Source organism: Erythrolamprus reginae, chromosome Z (genome assembly GCF_031021105.1).
Source record: "Erythrolamprus reginae isolate rEryReg1 chromosome Z, rEryReg1.hap1, whole genome shotgun sequence".
NCBI classification, from domain to species: domain Eukaryota; kingdom Metazoa; phylum Chordata; class Lepidosauria; order Squamata; family Dipsadidae; genus Erythrolamprus; species Erythrolamprus reginae.
The window spans coordinates 103,517,155-103,533,792 of NC_091963.1; the positions used below are offsets into that span (position 1 = coordinate 103,517,155).

At 45.0% G+C, this 16,638-nt stretch overlaps 1 protein-coding gene across 2 annotated transcripts in view; it reads right to left on the reverse strand.

Annotated features, from left to right (window-relative positions):
* Window positions 1-16,180, reverse strand: part of STAC2 (SH3 and cysteine rich domain 2) — a 77,644-nt gene extending 61,464 nt beyond the window's left edge. The window contains exon 1 of one of the 2 annotated variants that reach the window (XM_070726677.1): window positions 15,721-16,180. In XM_070726677.1, coding sequence (XP_070582778.1) covers window positions 15,721-15,813 — 93 coding nt within the window. In that variant the 5' untranslated portion in view covers window positions 15,814-16,180. The remainder of the gene's footprint in view (window positions 1-15,720) is intronic. The other variant, XM_070726678.1, reaches the window with a different exon arrangement.
* Between the last annotated feature and the right edge of the window lie 458 nt (window positions 16,181-16,638).

The window sequence follows — 16,638 nt, forward strand, 5'->3', positions numbered from 1 at the left end:
TGTAATTGGTTCCAGTAAGTCAGTGATTTTCAACCTTTTTTGAGCCGCGGCACATTTTTTACATTTACAAAATCCTGGGGCACACCACCAAACAAAATGACACAAAACGACACTCTAACACAGTACATATTATACATATAGTTAATAATATAGTATATTACCCTCTGCAGGGGCCTCTTATAAAAAGAAAAAAAGTCAAATATCTATATACACAATCAGGATAGACATAACGGGCTGAGGCTTCATCTAGTGGCGGCAACATTTACCTCCAGTCCTGACCAGGATTAGAAATCGGGACGATGAGGAGGAGTAGCAGTTTCAACTACTCGCCATGGCCACACAATGATAAGTGCGCAGCGGAGACCTTCCTGGGTGTGGATGAGAGGCAGGCAGCCTGCTATTGGTTCATCGCTAGTAGTTGGGATGAATCCTAGAAGGTGATTGGTCAGTGAGCATTCCCTGTGCCTCCACTCTTCCTGTCGCTGATAGCTGGAGGGATTGTGAGGAGAATGTTTATGTTCAGATGGAAGTGGCTGGCGGTGGGCCGGATAAATGGCCTCCATGGGCCGTATCCAGCCCGTGGGCCATAGTTTGGGGACCCATGTTTAATTTCCCCACGGCACACCTGACCATGTCTCACGGCACACTAGTTGAAAAACACTGCAGTAAATGATAGCATGGGTGGGGGTGGAGAGACTGAGAGTGCTAAGCTTCTGATAAGCAGGATTCAGTAGGTTGAGCACTCTTGCCCTCCTTTTCAATACCTATATGAGACCATCGGGTGAGATCATCCACCACTTTGGAGTCAAGTGTCAACAACTTCCTGAAGGGTTCCAGAAGGAACTTGGGAAGATACCTGACTCCCTTATCCACAATCCGGCTGAATCCCTGGTGGTTTCCTGGAATAAGGCAGCATCGGGGGCATTGGATCGGGTTGTGCCTGTGAGACCTCTCCGTGGCAATGGATCCAGGAGAGCTCGATGGTTCACCAAGGAGCTCCAGGAAATGAAGCACCAGAAGAGACGTCTAGAGCAGTGTTTCCCAACCTTGGCAACTTGAAGATATTTGGACTTCAACTCCCAGAATTGGGAAACACTGGACTTGAACAACGCGGGAGATCCAATAATTTCGAATCCGACCAAACACTTTTAAATAAGCAAGCAAGCAAGCAGATCACACTTGATTGTGTATCGTAACCCCAGCCCAATGAAGTCACAACGTCAAGGTCTTGGCAGTGACTGGGTTCTGGATAGGGAAAGAGCAGACTCAAGCTCAACACTCGCAACATCAAGTACCTGAGGGTATTTGGATTACGCAGAACCAGGAACTTTCATAAACTAAGCTGAATCTAAGAAACAGGCCTTCTTTGTTGCACCATGTGGTCTTTGGAACACTATTCCCCAAGATCGATATAATCTCTATTCTAACCTCATTTAAACCTAGCTTTTCCCCAGGCCTTGGACTGGGGCTGATGGTAGCAGAGATGTTTTACACTAAAGGAATGTGCTTGTTTTTTTCTTCTTGGATGTTCATTGTTTTTTTCTGGTTTCTATTCGTCCAAACTGTCTTAATAGGAGATGCAGCCCTGAGACATTATGGAGTTGGGCAGCCGTGCAAATTCGATAAACAAACAAATAAATAAGTGATGATCTTTAAACAACAGAATCCCTTAGCTTTCATAAACAAGCTGCAGATGTTGTCTAAAACAGAACGAACAATTAAAAGAAAAAAGTCCTTCTCACATTTACACAAGTTCTTATCCATATAACAACTACAATATGAAGGTTACAGAGATACCAGATCTTTATGTACATATTTTAATGTTCTTTTTTCTCATAATAAAAGTTAAAAGCTTGTTCTTTTCCCTAAGAAGCTGGCATGACAGACCATTAAGACTATATATTTGTTCTGCCGCACGAATCCCAGCGGCCGATTAGGTCCCACAGAGTTGGCCTTCTCCGGATCCCGTCGACTAAACAATGTCGTCTGGCGGGATCCAGGGGGAGAGCCTTCTCTGTGGCGGCCCAGGCCCTCTGGAGACAACTCCCTCCAGAGATTAGGACTGCCCCCGCTCCTCACCTTTTGTAAGTTATTAAAAACTCATCTTTGACGCCAGGCATGGGGAAACTAACACACACACCAATTGTCAAGGCTGGTGTATGGTTTGATTGGATTGTGTGATTACTTTATTTTATTATAAGGGTTTTTAAATTGTATTTTAAAATTGTATTTGTACACTGTTTATGTTGTTGTGAGCAGCCCCGAGTCCTCAAAGACGGGTGGCATACAAATCAAATCAAATCAAATCATCAATCAATCAATAAATGCCACTGAAGCAAATTTGCCAGTAAATCCCACCAAATTGAATTTCTCCAAATCCAATCCACGATATCCAGAAGCCTCAGCTTGACTTTGCCCCCAATTCCATGTCCCTGTATCTATTCACAATTCGTCCCCTATGATAAGGAAGGTGATATACTGGGAAAGGATATCCTGAAAACAAAGAGCAAAGCTAGCTCTTCCCAATCTTCTTTATGGAAATGCCACGCTGGGTCCTGGCCTGCTTTTCTTCTCCTGTCAGCCTGAATAGTGTCATTTGTACTTTTTGAAAAACAATGGGGAAAACAACCTCACAAGGGAAGAGCAGCCTGCTCTAGCTGCTTGGAGTAGTAGACGGACAATTTCCACCTGAGTATGCAGCATGAGCAAGAAGAGCTATTTTGGAAAGGGAAGGGAAAGGAGGAGAACTGGATCCTGGCTGCCTGGCTTTGGCCACCACGCAAGAAGAACAAGTTCTTCCCTACTCAAGCAAAAAGGATTCTGGAAGACAGCTCTGGAATCTGGATCTTGGCCGTGGTCCTGTTCAGTGGCAGGCACTCAGCAAAGTCTGCCAATGTTCAGGCTGCCATTTTTCTTGGGGACTGTGCCCCCAAGCTCTCTGAGAACTGACTTAAGTGATTTCAATTTCTTTAGCAATAGCCTGGGCCTTTAAAACACAGTGCATCAACAGTCCGGTTTACTGGCTTTAAGTCTCTTGGTATAATAAACGTTCCTGAGATATAAGAGTCTACAGGAGCCTCCTTGACACCTACAGTTGCTCTTTCCCAAACTCTCTTCTTCCTTTTGGCTGACAAAACTGTAGGAAAAGATTCTGTTGATTCAGGCCTCCAGTTCAGTTTTGGGCCATGCAATCGGCGGTGGGCTGCTCCCAGTTCGGCCCGGTTTAGTGAACGGGTAGCAGCAGTGGCAGGAGGCTCCGCCCACTTATCCGGGACACTTCTGCACATGCACAGAAGCATTGTGTGCACGCAAGCAAATGGGTAGTGACAGGATTTAGAACCCACCACTGCATGTAATGCCAACCAGGTGCATTTAAAAAGCTAACCTAGGTAAGTGTTCAACAGTGTTCAATAGTGAACAATAGTGTTCTACTGTTGCATGTGGTCACCTTGTATTAAGATACAACCAAGAAGAATCAGAATTTTATGCCATTTGGCAGAAGGTATATACTTGGTGGGAAACAAAGAAAGAGAAATAAGTGGGCTGTTGTATTATTTTGAATATTTGAATTTAGTAGTTAAATTGTATTAGTTGGTGGTTATTTACAATATAAATGTAAACTCTTCCTTCTTCTTTTAAAAATTTCTATATAGGCTTTTATAAACTTTTATATACGTTGATACTTATTATTTCAAAGTTGATAATTTTTACATATTTCATAGATAATGTTAAATAACAAAATATTTTTTTTCTTTCCTTTTTATTACAATGATGACTTCTACTTTGAGCGACTGTAGCTCCACTAAATGTTGTATGTCATGTTTGTTTTTGAAAATTAATAAAATATTTTTTTTTTAAATGGTCCTGGGATTGTAGATATTTATTATTAACCAACTGCCTGATCCTGCGCACATTTGTCCCATCCTTTTAAAAGCAATTTGAATCAATAGATATATTTGATTGCATTATCTCCTATAGTTCAGCTATCTGCTCTTAACAAGATCAAAACTTTAGTTCTTCTATCTCTTCCGCCAATAGTTTTAATTTCTAGTTCCACTTCATGAAATGACTCATTCATAGAAAACAATAAGGGAAAGCTGGAGAAGGAAAGACAACTTACTGCAAAGAAACAGACTAAAGCATATACTCATCATTTCCATTCAAGTTCTTTTAAATATCATCATACAACCCTAATTTTTGTTAACAACACCATGAAGAGAAGCAGACCAAGCATAAGTTTTCTCAATTTCCAAGCTGCATATTTTACCTACAATTGTTTTTAAGCAAACTGGACAACTCATGATCTGCAATTACACATGACGTTCCCCAGAGAATTTCGCACATTACTCACAAAAATTCCTCCTTTGCAAGCAAACACTGATGGATGAAGCTTGGAAGGCATATACTTATCACAAATGATTCAGCTCCATTAATTTTATGCCCTTCCCACAATCACATCCTGGCTCTGGTTCCAGTCTAAATGCCGCCCTTGGCTGGAAAAAGATTATCAAAGGTAGTTCTTGGCAAGTAAATTTCTTCTCACATCTTGTCGTTAAGGGGTCTAAATCTTTCATGAATGCATTTCTGACTCAACATTCAAAACTTAAATTAAATCAGATCTCATCAGATATGATGATTAGAATCTCTTCTGAATAAATAATCAGAGATGCATTAGGTAAATATTTTCCAGGACTCGGTGATATGAGTTTTGATATGAGGCTGCAGATAACAACGATTGTCTCTCCAGATTAATAAAAACAGGATTAATCAGGCTTTTCATTTATTACCTGAAAGGGTATCAAGGACAGTCCTACACTTAAGGACAAATGGTTTTCTGACACAAACACATAGAAAACCTGGCTTGGTCCTTGGACAGGTTCTGAAAGGTTGATTGACAAAAAAACCCCTAAGACTAAATCCTGCCAAGTATGAGATGTTTGATGCCAGAAATCATCATGGCTTTTATTTTTTTAAGCTGGTAGGTACTCTTGATGGAGTAGTGCTCCTTTTCAAGGGCTTGGTGCATTAACTGGGGGTTTTACAGGTGGTCCTTGCTTAGTGACAGTATTGGGATATGCAAGTCCACTTCTAAGTAAAAGTGGTCACTAAGGAGAAATCGTGTGACCATAACTGTTGTTTCTAGCTAGGAACTACTCAGTTTTTACACTTTGGGTTTTCTTTTGTTTCCTAGCTGTTCCACCACTCTTTGGATACTCAAGTGCTTACATGCTGTCTTGTGCATATCAAAAGCAGTATGATCAAACTGTAGTCCAGGGCTGGGCATCACAGACACAATACATGAACAGCTTACTTTTTTTTTGAAATCCCTTCCTCTTCAATCTCTTTGGTGGGATAGGAAGGAGGGAGAAAAATTTCTGAGAACAATCTCTTTTTTGTCTGATCCTTTCCCCATTGCTGGTGTGATTGTACTGCTTTCAAACGCAACAGAACAAACAGCTTATTCTCTTGAAATCCCTCCCCAGTTTCTCTTTGGGGGGAGGAGGAGTGTGAGAAAAAGGGGGAACGGAGACAAGAGGACAAACAAAGGAGAGAGTGCCTATAGCAATCACTTGCTTTCTCCCCCTCTCTCTCATCGCAGGCTGCCTCAGAACAGAGAGATTGAAGAAGGGATTTCAAGAGCATGCTATAAACTGCATATTGTCCTGTGGCTATTAGTACAACTGCATTGCTTTTGGTGTGTAGAAGTTAACATCTTACTTTCTTGCAATCCCTTTTTCTTCAATCTCTCTGCTCTACGAGAAAAAAACACAGATCAGGCATAGGGCTTTCTGCACTTATTGCAATGACAATCACACACTAGAAGGATGCCTTAAAGGTTCTAAATGGGCAATAAAATTATTTTTTCAGCAGCACTATAATTTCCAATGGTCACTGGACAATAGTTGATCAGGGCTACCTGTAGGGATTCATGGCCTCTGCTGAAATAGGAACTGGAAACCATAGCCAGAGAAGCCTTTGCTCAGCCTTGGCTGCTGCACTTTTTACAATCCCACTTTAACCAATGTCTTGGCTATGATGACTCATTGTTAGACTACTGTAATGCACTTTATGTGGTGCTGCTCAGCCGCTATAGCTAATTCACAGTGAAGTGGCCAGGCTCCTGACAAGACAAATCCATCAGAACAGGATTAGATCCATCCTGCATTGGCTAGTGGTCAGTTTCCGATCTGATTCAAAATAAGGATCGTCATTTTTAAAATCTTCCGTGGTGCTGCATCAAGACAACAGGCAATGGCTTGACAAGATCAAATCTACACCATCAGAACAAACACTTAGAAGGAATCTATTGAGTGCTCCCATTCCCCAAGCTTTTACTGCTGAAAATTCAGCACTTCTATGGTGGGGGAGAGATGAGGAGAGAGGTGCTAAGGTGGAAGGGTGACGTGTGCTTGCCCCTGTGGCTCTGAGTGCTAGCGAAGTCCAGCGCAATTCTGCTACTGCCACGGGCGCACCTGCGTGTCCACGCATGATTTCTCTACCTGCCCAGGTGCAGTAGCAGAATTGCGCTGGACTCCGCTAGCACTCAGAGCCATGGGGGGCGAGCACATGTGACCGTTCCACCCTAGCAACCCAGCTCTGAATAAGACCCTAGTCACGATACCAGTTTATGCCCCCCAAATGTGAAAACAGATTGTCTACGAGATTTGCAGAGAACCAGCAGTCCAAAGGAAAATGCCAGTTTTCAGTGGTTTCCAATAAACTGGACTAGAGTCAGAAATAAATCAATTTCTCAATTGAATCAAGAAGGCGGTCGCAAGAGATATCATGGGCTTCCCTAGGTATGCCCATGTTTCATCAACACTCCGTGGCTTGCACTGGCTGCCGATCAGTTTCCGGTCACAATTCAAAGTGTTGGTAATGACCAATAAAGCCGTACATGGCATTGGACCAGAACACCTACAGCAGTGATTTTCAACCTTTTTTGAGCTGCGGGACATTTTTTATATATACAAAATTATGGGGCACATTGAGCGGGGGGGGGGGGGGGAAGTGGGGGGGGCTAAAAAAAGTTTGGACGAAAAAATTATTTCTCTCTCTTCCTCCCTTTCTCTCTATTTCTCTCCCTCTTTCTTTCTCTTCCTTCCTTCCCCTCTCTGTCCATCCCTCTTCCTTCCTTCCTTCCTCTCTTTTTTGCTCTCTTTCCATCTCTCCCTCCTTCCCTGTCTCTCTTTCTCTTTCTTTCTCTCTCTTTCTCTCTTGCTTTCTCTCTCTCTCTCTCTTTCTCTCTCTCTTGCTTTCTTTTTCTCTCTCTTTCTCTCTCTTGCTGAGCTTCGCGGCACACCTGACCATGTCTCGCGGCACACTAGTGTGCCACGGCACACTGGTTGAAAAACACTGACCTACAGGACCACCTTCTGCCACACGAATCCCAGCGACCAGTTAGGTCCCACAGAGTTGGCCTTCTCCAGGTCCCGTCGACTAAACAATGTCGTTTGGCGGGACCCAGGGGAAGAGCCTTCTCTGTGGTGGCCCCAACCCTCTGGAACCAACTCCCCCCAGAGATCAGAATTGCCCCCACCCTCCTCGCCTTTCGTAAACTCTTTATCTTTATCTTTATTTAGATTTGTATGCCGCCCCTCTCCGCAGACTCGGGGCGTCTCACAACAAAGTGGAAAAAACAGTTTATAACAAATCTAAATTCCTACTAAAAACATTTTTAAAACCCCATTTTCTAAACACGCATACATACACACATACCATTCATAAATTGTATATGCCCGGGGGAGATGTCTCAGTTCCCCCATGCCTGACGACATAGGTGGGTCTTAAGAAGTTTACGAAAGGCAAGGAGAGTAGGGGCAGTTCTAATCTCCGGGGGGAGTTGGTTCCAGAGGGCCGGGGCCGCCACAGAGAAGGCTCTTCCCCTGGGGCCCGCCAACCGACATTGTTTAGTTGACGGGACCTGGAGAAGGCCCACTCTGTGGGACCTAATCAGTCGCTGGGATTCGTGCGGCAGAAGGCGGTCTCGGAGATATTCTGGTCCAGTGCCATGAAGGGCTTTAAAGGTCATAACCAACACTTTGAATTGTGACCGGAAGTTGATCGGCAACCAATGCAGACTGCGGAGTGTTGGTGAAACATGGGCATACCTAGGTAGGCCCATGACTGCTCTCGCAGCTGCATTCTGCACGATCTGAAGTTTCCGAACACTTTTCAAAGGTAGCCCCATGTAGAGAGCATTACAGTAGTCGAACCTCGAGGTGATGAGGGCATGAGTGACTGTGATCAGTGAGTCCCGGTCCAGATAAGGCCGCAACTGGTGCACCAGGCGAACCTGGGCAAACGCCCCCCTCGCTACAGCTGAAAGATGGTTCTCTAATGTGAGCTGTGGATCGAGGAGGACGCCCAAGTTGCGGACCCTCTCCGAGGGGGTCAATAGTTCCCCCCCCAGGGTAATGGAAGGACAGATGGAATTGTCCTTGGGAGGCAAAACCCACAGCCACTCCGTCTTATCCGAGTTGAGTTTGAGTCTGTTGACACCCTTCCAGGCCCCAACAGCCTCCAGACACCGGCACATCACTTCCACTGCTTCGTTGACTGGACATGGGGTGGAGATGTAAAGCTGGGTATCATCAGCATACTGATGATACCTACTTAAGCTCCTTAAAACCCACCTCTGTCGTCAGGCATGGGGGAACTGAGATATGCCCTTCCCCCTAGGCCTGTACAATTTATTCATGGTATGTTTGTGTGTATGTTTGGTTTTTAAATTAGGGTCTTTTAAATTATTTTAAATATTAGATTTGTTATATGTTGTTTTACTATTGTTGTTAGCCGCCCCGAGTCTACGGAGAGGGGCGGCATAAAAATCTAATAAATAAATAAATAAAATACCGTATTTTTCGCTCTATAAGACGCACCTGCTGATAAGACGCACCTAGATTTTAGAGGAGGAAAATAGAAAAAAAATATTTTGAGCCAAAAAGGGGAGAGGAAGAGAGGAAGGAGTGAAAAAAGGGAGTGAGGGAGGAAAGAAGGGAGGAAGGAAAAGGAAAGCAAGAAATGGAGGGAGGAAAGGAAGGGAGGAAGGAAAGAAAGAAAGAAAGAAAGAAAGAAAGGGGGAAGGGACAGGAACAGAGGAAGGAAGCAAGGAAACTTATGAAAGGGGAGAGTAAGAGAGGAAGGACTGAAGGGAGGGAGGGAGGGAAGAAGGTAGGAAGGAGAAAGAAAAGAAGAAATAGAGGAAGGGAAGGTAAAAGAGAGAAAGAAAAAGGGCAAGAAAGAAAGCAAGAAAGAGAGAAAGAAAGAAAATGAAAGAGAAATAAAAATAGAGAGGGGGAATGAAAGAAATGGAATGAGGGAAGGAAGGAGAGAAAGAAAGAGAAAGAAAGAAAGAAAGAGAAAGAAAAAAGAATGAAAGAGCAAGAGAGCAAGAGAGAAAAAGAAAGAAAGAAAGAAAGAAAGGCAACTTCAAAGAAAGGCTCACTGAGCATCTCTCACTCTCTCTCTCTTTCTATCCCTCTTTCTTTCTTTCTCTTCCTTTCTCTCGCTCCTCTTCCTTTATCTCCTCTCTCTCCCTCCCTCTCTCTTTCTCTCCCCCCTCTCTCCCCCTTTCCCTCTCTCTCTCTTGCTATCTCTCCCCCTCTCCCTCTCTCTCCCCCCTCTCCCTCTCTTTCTCTCTCTCCCTCTCTTGCTATCTCTCCCCCCTCTCCCACTCTCTTTCTCCCTCTCCCTCTCTTTCTCTCTCTCCCCCTCTCTCTTTCTCTCTCTCTCCCCCTCTTTCTCTCTCTTCTTCTCACTTTCTCTCTCTTGTTTTCTTTCTGTCTGGGCAGATGGCTGTGCTGACCGGAGAAGCGAGCGATCCGGGAGTCCGGGACTGTGTGGCTTTGCGCCATGAAGAGGAAACGGCTCCGGCAGCAGGGAAAAGTCGGCCGTTTTCTCTTCATGGCGCAAAGCCACACAGTCCCGGACTCCCGGATTGCTCGCCCAAGGCAGGAGGCGGCGGAGGAGAGGGGGCGGATCGCGCCCCAAGGCAGAAGACGGCGGAGGAGGAGAGGGGGCGGATCGCGCCCCAAGGCAGAAGGCAGCGACGTTGGAGAGGGGGCAGATTGCGCCCCAAGGCAGGAGGAGGCAGCGGAGGAGAGGAGGCAGATCGCGCCCCAAGGCAGGAGGTGGCAGAGGAGGAGAGGAGGCGGATCGGGCGGGCAATAGGGCAGCGTGGAGAAGCCAGGGGCACATTTGGCCGGAGGCACCGTGGGGAGGCAGGGGCGGTCGCGGCTCCCTTTACTCCTACTGCCACACCTCCCCGCTCCCGCCCATCTCCCCGCGGGCTGGCAGGGGGATGGGGAGCCCATGGAAAAGGGCGTGCACGGGTGTATTTGGGGGTGCGCGCAGCTTACGGGGAACGGTGGGCCAAGCAGCAGCTAGCCAGCCAGCCGGCGGGATGGCGCTTCCGAGTTCGCAGCCTCCCCCCCCCTCCCTGCCTGCATCTTCGCTCCATAAGACGGGGCTGATTTTTCATCCTACTTTGGAAGGAAAAAAACTGCGTCTTATGGAGCGAAAAATACGGTAAATAAAAACCCCATCAGATTTAGGTAAGGCCAAACTCCCTCCCTGGAGAGTTTTTGTAATGTCAGCAATATTTGGGTACTTAATCAGTTTATTTCCAGTGGAGATATTTTTTTGGCTGCTAAATCGCCTCTCCCAAACAAAACAAACCCAAAGCTCAGAGCTCCTTGAGAAGGAGCTGAAACCAAATCCATGGATAGGCTGTTGGCTAAGCAACTGACTTGATCAAGGAAAAATCTTTTAAAAGGGAGGAAAATTGGGGGGGGAGAGAAGAAAAGAGGTACATCATTCAAAGCAATTCTGCAAAGCAAGCCTAATATTTTGACCTGAGGCTAGCACATCTTTAAGAAGTATCACTAAGGAAAGGTATCAAATGAACAGCTATAATTTCTCCTGTTTTGCCTCAGGGTGGCATTTAAGGGATCCTTTTGAACATGATAGTAACGCACATCAATCTTTCCCAACACGGAGTCCTCCAAAATAGAGAATATCAGGTTTGGAAAGGCTGCTCTAAAAGCACAACTAAGTGCACAAATACTCACAGACTTAGTAGATCTACCCGAGTCTAAACCAGGCAGAGATGGGGCCTGCACTGGCTGCCGATCGGTTTCCGGTCACAATTCAAAGTGTTGGTAATGACCTTTAAAGCCCTACATGGCATTGGGCCAGAATACATCCGGAACCGCCTTCTACCGCACAAATCCCAGCGGCCGATAAGGTCCCACAGAGTTGGCCTTCTCCGGGTCCCGTCGACCAAACAATGTCATTTGGCGGGCCCCAGGGGAAGAGCCTTCTCTGTGGCGGCCCCAGCCCTCTGGAATCAACTCCCCCCAGAGATTAGAACGGCCCCCACCCTCCTTGTCTTTCGCAAATTACTCAAGACCCACCTTTGTCGCCAGGCATGGGGGAGTTAGGATATTCCTTCCCCTAGGCCATTACAAGTTATGTATGGTATGTTTGTGTGTATGTTTGGTTTTTATAATAAGGGTTTTTAGTTGTTTTGTTAAATTGGATTGTTACATGTTGTTTTTTATCATTGTTGTTAGCTGCCCCGAGTCTGCGGAGAGGGGCGGCATACAAATCCAATAAATATAGTATATATATAATATATAAGAAATTCAACCATGACTGTGGGAACTGACCAAAAAAAAAAAATCTGAATTAACTCCTCTCTCCCCCACCCCATAATACTACTTTTCCCACTTTCAAAACTATCACATCTTCCTGCTGTGATTTCTTACATAATGGAAATTCAGGTGGCACATTCTACATTGCTTTAATAAAAGTGAAATAGAAAAGGGGATGTCAGAAAAAAATATAAAGTCTTCCCTAATTTATCATAACCTTTGCCCCTTATTCAGTTACAATTCTTTGCATTCCTAGTGACTCTTGCCCTTCTTTTTACTCAATTTTATCCAGACAATGGAATCAAGGAGCACTGTGGATGAGTAGGGTGCATTCTTGATTATTCTCCTGGCTTTCTCTGGGTTTTTTTCCAAATAAATGCTCCCATCAGCTTCTTTGTGCAATGAAATATAGCCTATCAAGGAGAAGGCTAGGTTGTGCTATTCCACTGATAAGTTCCATCCTTCATACAGAGAATGATTCTCCCACCCATCACAAAACCATTCAAAAATGTGATTCTTTTTCTTATTAGCCCTTGAAATCGTGGGTGGCTGTACTATTAGGCAGAATGGGCCACGAAAGGGCAGCACATATTTAATTACTCAGTAATGGTGATTACCTTTATGCTAAAGGAGGAGAAGGCCATCAGAGGGATTTTCTAGCATGAGACAATTCTAACTAAGGCAAGTCAAAATGCTTGGGTTGTATGGCACAAACAGCGCAGTCTTGTAAAAATGCAGGAGATAGAAGTCTTCCTTCATTTCTGTCCAAACAGCAGTGGACTCACCCCACAGATTTGGTGCTGGACAGCCAGCAGCTTGACTGGAGAATGATAAGCAATTGATAATATGAGGGGGAAAGTGCCAGACATTACATAGATTTCAGAGGCATGTGGGGATTCCCACATAGGAAAGCCGCATGCCACTGCACTATCTCCTGCCTTACAGGGGTAGCTTCCTAGAGAGTGAATTGCAGGGTAAAGTTGGAACGTATCCTGCTGTGCATACCAGAGACAATCACACACACACACACACAAGCATCTTTTTACTGGTAACACAAATTTGGTGGAAGATGCAGCATCACTGTTGGAACTGCACGTGTTGCCTAGAATTTTAAACCCACTCAAGATGTTACGTGCATTAGCAACCAACGTCACAATTTTGACATCAGCAGGGCTCTAAACTAGCAGCAGAATCAGCCTGCGTGTTCCACATCACAGGATACGTTAGTAACAACCGGGATGGGTTGAAAGCACCCCTTATTTTTTTTTATAACTGAAATTCTTATACTGTATCTTCTATCACAACCCAAATTTTGACACACGATTCTAGACTGGATCTGCAGATTCAGGTAACTGATCATAACAAGTCAGGCTTTGGGAATACTTTCTTCGTCTTTCCAGATATTTATTTTATTTATTTATTTATTTATTTATTATATTTGTATGCCGCCCCTCTCCGTAGACTCGGGGCGGCTAACCACAATAATAAAAACAGCATATAACAAATCTAATATTTAAAATGACAAAAAAAAAAACCCTTATTAAAAACCAAACAAGCACACACACAAACATACCATGTATAAATTGTATAGGCCTAGGGGGAAAGGATATCTCCGTTCCCCCATGCCTGATGACAGAGGTGGGTTTTAAGGAGCTTACAAAAGGCGAGGAGGGTGGGGGCAATTCTGATCTCGGGGGGAGCTGGTTCCAGAGGGCCGGGGCCACCACAGAGAAGGCTTTTTCCCTGGGTCCTGCCAAACGACATTGTTTAGTCGACGGGACCCGGAGAAGGCCAACTCTGTGGGACCTAACTGGCCGCTGGGATTCGTGCGGCAGAAGGCGGTCCCGGAGATATTCTGGTCCGATGCCATGAAGGGCTTTATGGGTCATAACCAACACTTTGAATTGTGACCGGAAACTGATCGGTAACCAATGCAGACTGCAGAGTGTTGGTGTAACATGGGCAAATTTAGGAAAGCCCATGATTGCTCTCGCAGCTGCATTCTGCACGATCTGAAGTTTCCGAACACTTTTCGAAGGTAGCCCCATGGAGAGAGCATTACAGTAGTCGAGGCTCGAGGTGATGAGGTATGTTAGGTTACACGCCCCATTGTTCTCAGCCATACTCTGACATACCTGGAGAGTGCTTGGTTGGAAAAAGCTCACCTGACTGCCTTTTAAATCTGGTCTCTAATATATTTATCAAGCTTCTTTTCAATCCACACTCTCCTAGGTAGAGCGGTCCCTAATGTCTATTTTTGGTTTCAGGTCTCAGGAGTGTAAGAACAAGAAAAAGAAGTGTTGACGTTGTTGAGTGCATTTTCACTCTAGTAAAGAGGGAGTAAAGCATTGGGCTGCCAAAACTAAATGCTAGAGAAAATCAACCCTTCCTTCCAGTATTGCACTGGCCACATGTTCTTCCTTCAAACTGGAAATGTTATCACCTATGTAAAAGAAAACAGACAAACAGGAGCAATATGCATACTTCTTATGAAGGGAGAATAGGCCAATTAGCCAACTGAATTAGTGGACCATTTACAGAAATAACATTCTTCTGTATACTAGAAGCATCTAGGAAATAAAGCAGCACAGAAAAAACATTTGCTACCCACTGGGTATATCGCTAGTGGCCTCTTTAGCTGCTCTTGCAATGAAAGCTGATATACTTCCAGCATTATTTTTCTTCCATAGCAAAATAATTTTGTTCCCCATCTTCTTCCCCTTCTCCCCTCCAAAGCGTGTTCCTAAGACACAAAAGAACACAACTATTATAACACAAAGCCTATAATTAAAGCATGTTGTAATAAGTCACCCTGCTGCATTGAAACATGCATGGGGACAAGCACACACAGAGCTGATTTTTGTTACTTTCCAAAGCCCCAAGACCACCCTCCTTCGAAATTAGATGTTATTATGATTTCCAGCTAGTAACCTTTTCAAATTCAATCTCCTCCAATTTTTCTGTGTCTTTCGCTAGTTGTGTGTGTGTGTTTGTGTGTACTGAATGGTAGTGCCCTTATCCACAGTCACCTGCACTTATTTCATAGATAACACTGTAGTGATATTTTAGATCCTCACAAACACATATGTGTTGTACAATATTTCTTGGTAATCCTATTTACCTTTTAAATTGGACATTAAGGCTATCAGGTGGAGGGAACGACAGTGGGGATATACAACCATTTTCCAGCTTTACATTTTTAAAATTCCAACTTCAAAGAGCTCCACACTATTGCATTACTGTATCTCTTACTGCCAGCTGTATAATTATCTGCCCTACAATTTGGCCTTCAGATTATAACTGGGACATAGAAAATAAATACCTAACTCAGAGGTTTAAAGTAGAGCGCTTCTCTACTTAAATGTCAATAAATATTTATATCCATTCCTATATCCAGCATTCAGATTAATAAAGGGAAAAATCAGACACCAGGCTGGGAAGATTCCAAAGTGTATTTTGATGGTAAACAGTTCTCTCACCCTCTCTCTCTCTCTCTCTCCCCATCTGCCCATCCCATACAATTGCCACATGAACACACACCCAAGAGGAATCCCAAAAATATCTACCCATGATTTTTACATCACTCTTCAGATGGGTGTGCAGACTGTCGGTCCGGTAACCCAACAGACCTAGAGGGCGCCAGATTAGCCAAGGGGCAACAAGAGCGTGCCACCGCTTACTTCAAAGGGATTATACAGTACTGCGGTGGTGATGAAACAGTCAGGAGGATGGCACGCGGCTTGGCTACTGCAGGGAGAAAAGGCGGGCGAAAGGGGAGGCAGCGCGGAGCTGAAAAGATGGGACTGGAGGAAGCGGGCAACGGGGGGGAGACACGCGGCCGCTCGGGGCTCGAGGAGAACTAGTTTATGGGGCGGGGCGGAAGAATGGGCGAGAGGCTCCGTGGAGGCAACATCTCCCTGCCCTGCGCAGCGCTCGCTGCCTCCTCGATCCGGAGAGTCGCCCTGGGAAAGGAGAGCTGCGCTGACTGGGGAGACGGCGGCTCAGAAAGTGCGCCAATCAATAACTCGCTTAGTTTAGAAGAGAGGGGGAGGGAGATGGCTACCTTTGTTTCCTGCAGGCTGGAGCCGGTGCTCGGGGTCTGCTGCGCATCCGTGCTGTGTTGAGGGTCGTTCTCCTTTTCGGTAATTTCGGTCATGGTGCGCCTAGGACGGGCCCGGCTGAGCTGGGGGTCCGGAGCTGAAGCAGATGAGCACAGTTTTCCGGAAGGGTTGCGGACCGGAGCTCTTCCGCCCCTCCCTTCCCACCTTAAATCCAAAGCCGCCTCTTCTCCCGCCTCGATGGACCAGGAAGCGTTATTCTCCCGAAACCCCGGGAGAAAATTTTTGAGAGTCCTCCTCCTCGCCCACTTTAAGTTTCCTTTTAGGAAAGCAAAAAACCAAACAAACCCGCCCCGACTTATTCTCTTAAGCGGCAAAAGACGGTCCTCACTCTAAATAACTCTGAAGCTGATGCTGATGGGTCTCCTTACCACTCGGACCTCCCCTTTTATGCAAATCTAAACAGAATTTACAACCCCACGTCGTTACTCTTCCCTCCCCTCTGACTAGCGCTGGAGAAGCTTCCTAGTCTTTTACACTCTGGAGGCTCTCCCTTCAAGTTTGGTTTCAGGAGCTTTGTCATAACTGGTTTATACACACGCGCATACACGCACCGAGTACAGTACACCAAATCTCTCTTTCATATCACTACTTTTATTACGAATGGATAATGGTGAATATTAAAATAACCTTCTCCCATAGGCCATTATGCCCCACAAAACAGAGTGGTGGATACTCTTTATCAATAGATGGACCTACATAAAGAAGTTATGTTATCTAAATTTGACAAAAAAATAAATTCTTAACACTAAAAGAACAAAATGCAGAGTCACCTACTTTTCAGAGTTCGCCTCTTTCACCTCTTGAAGTAGTCAGCTCTAACACCCCTTGATGTTCTCCACTCAAAGTAGCAGTTTCTTGCA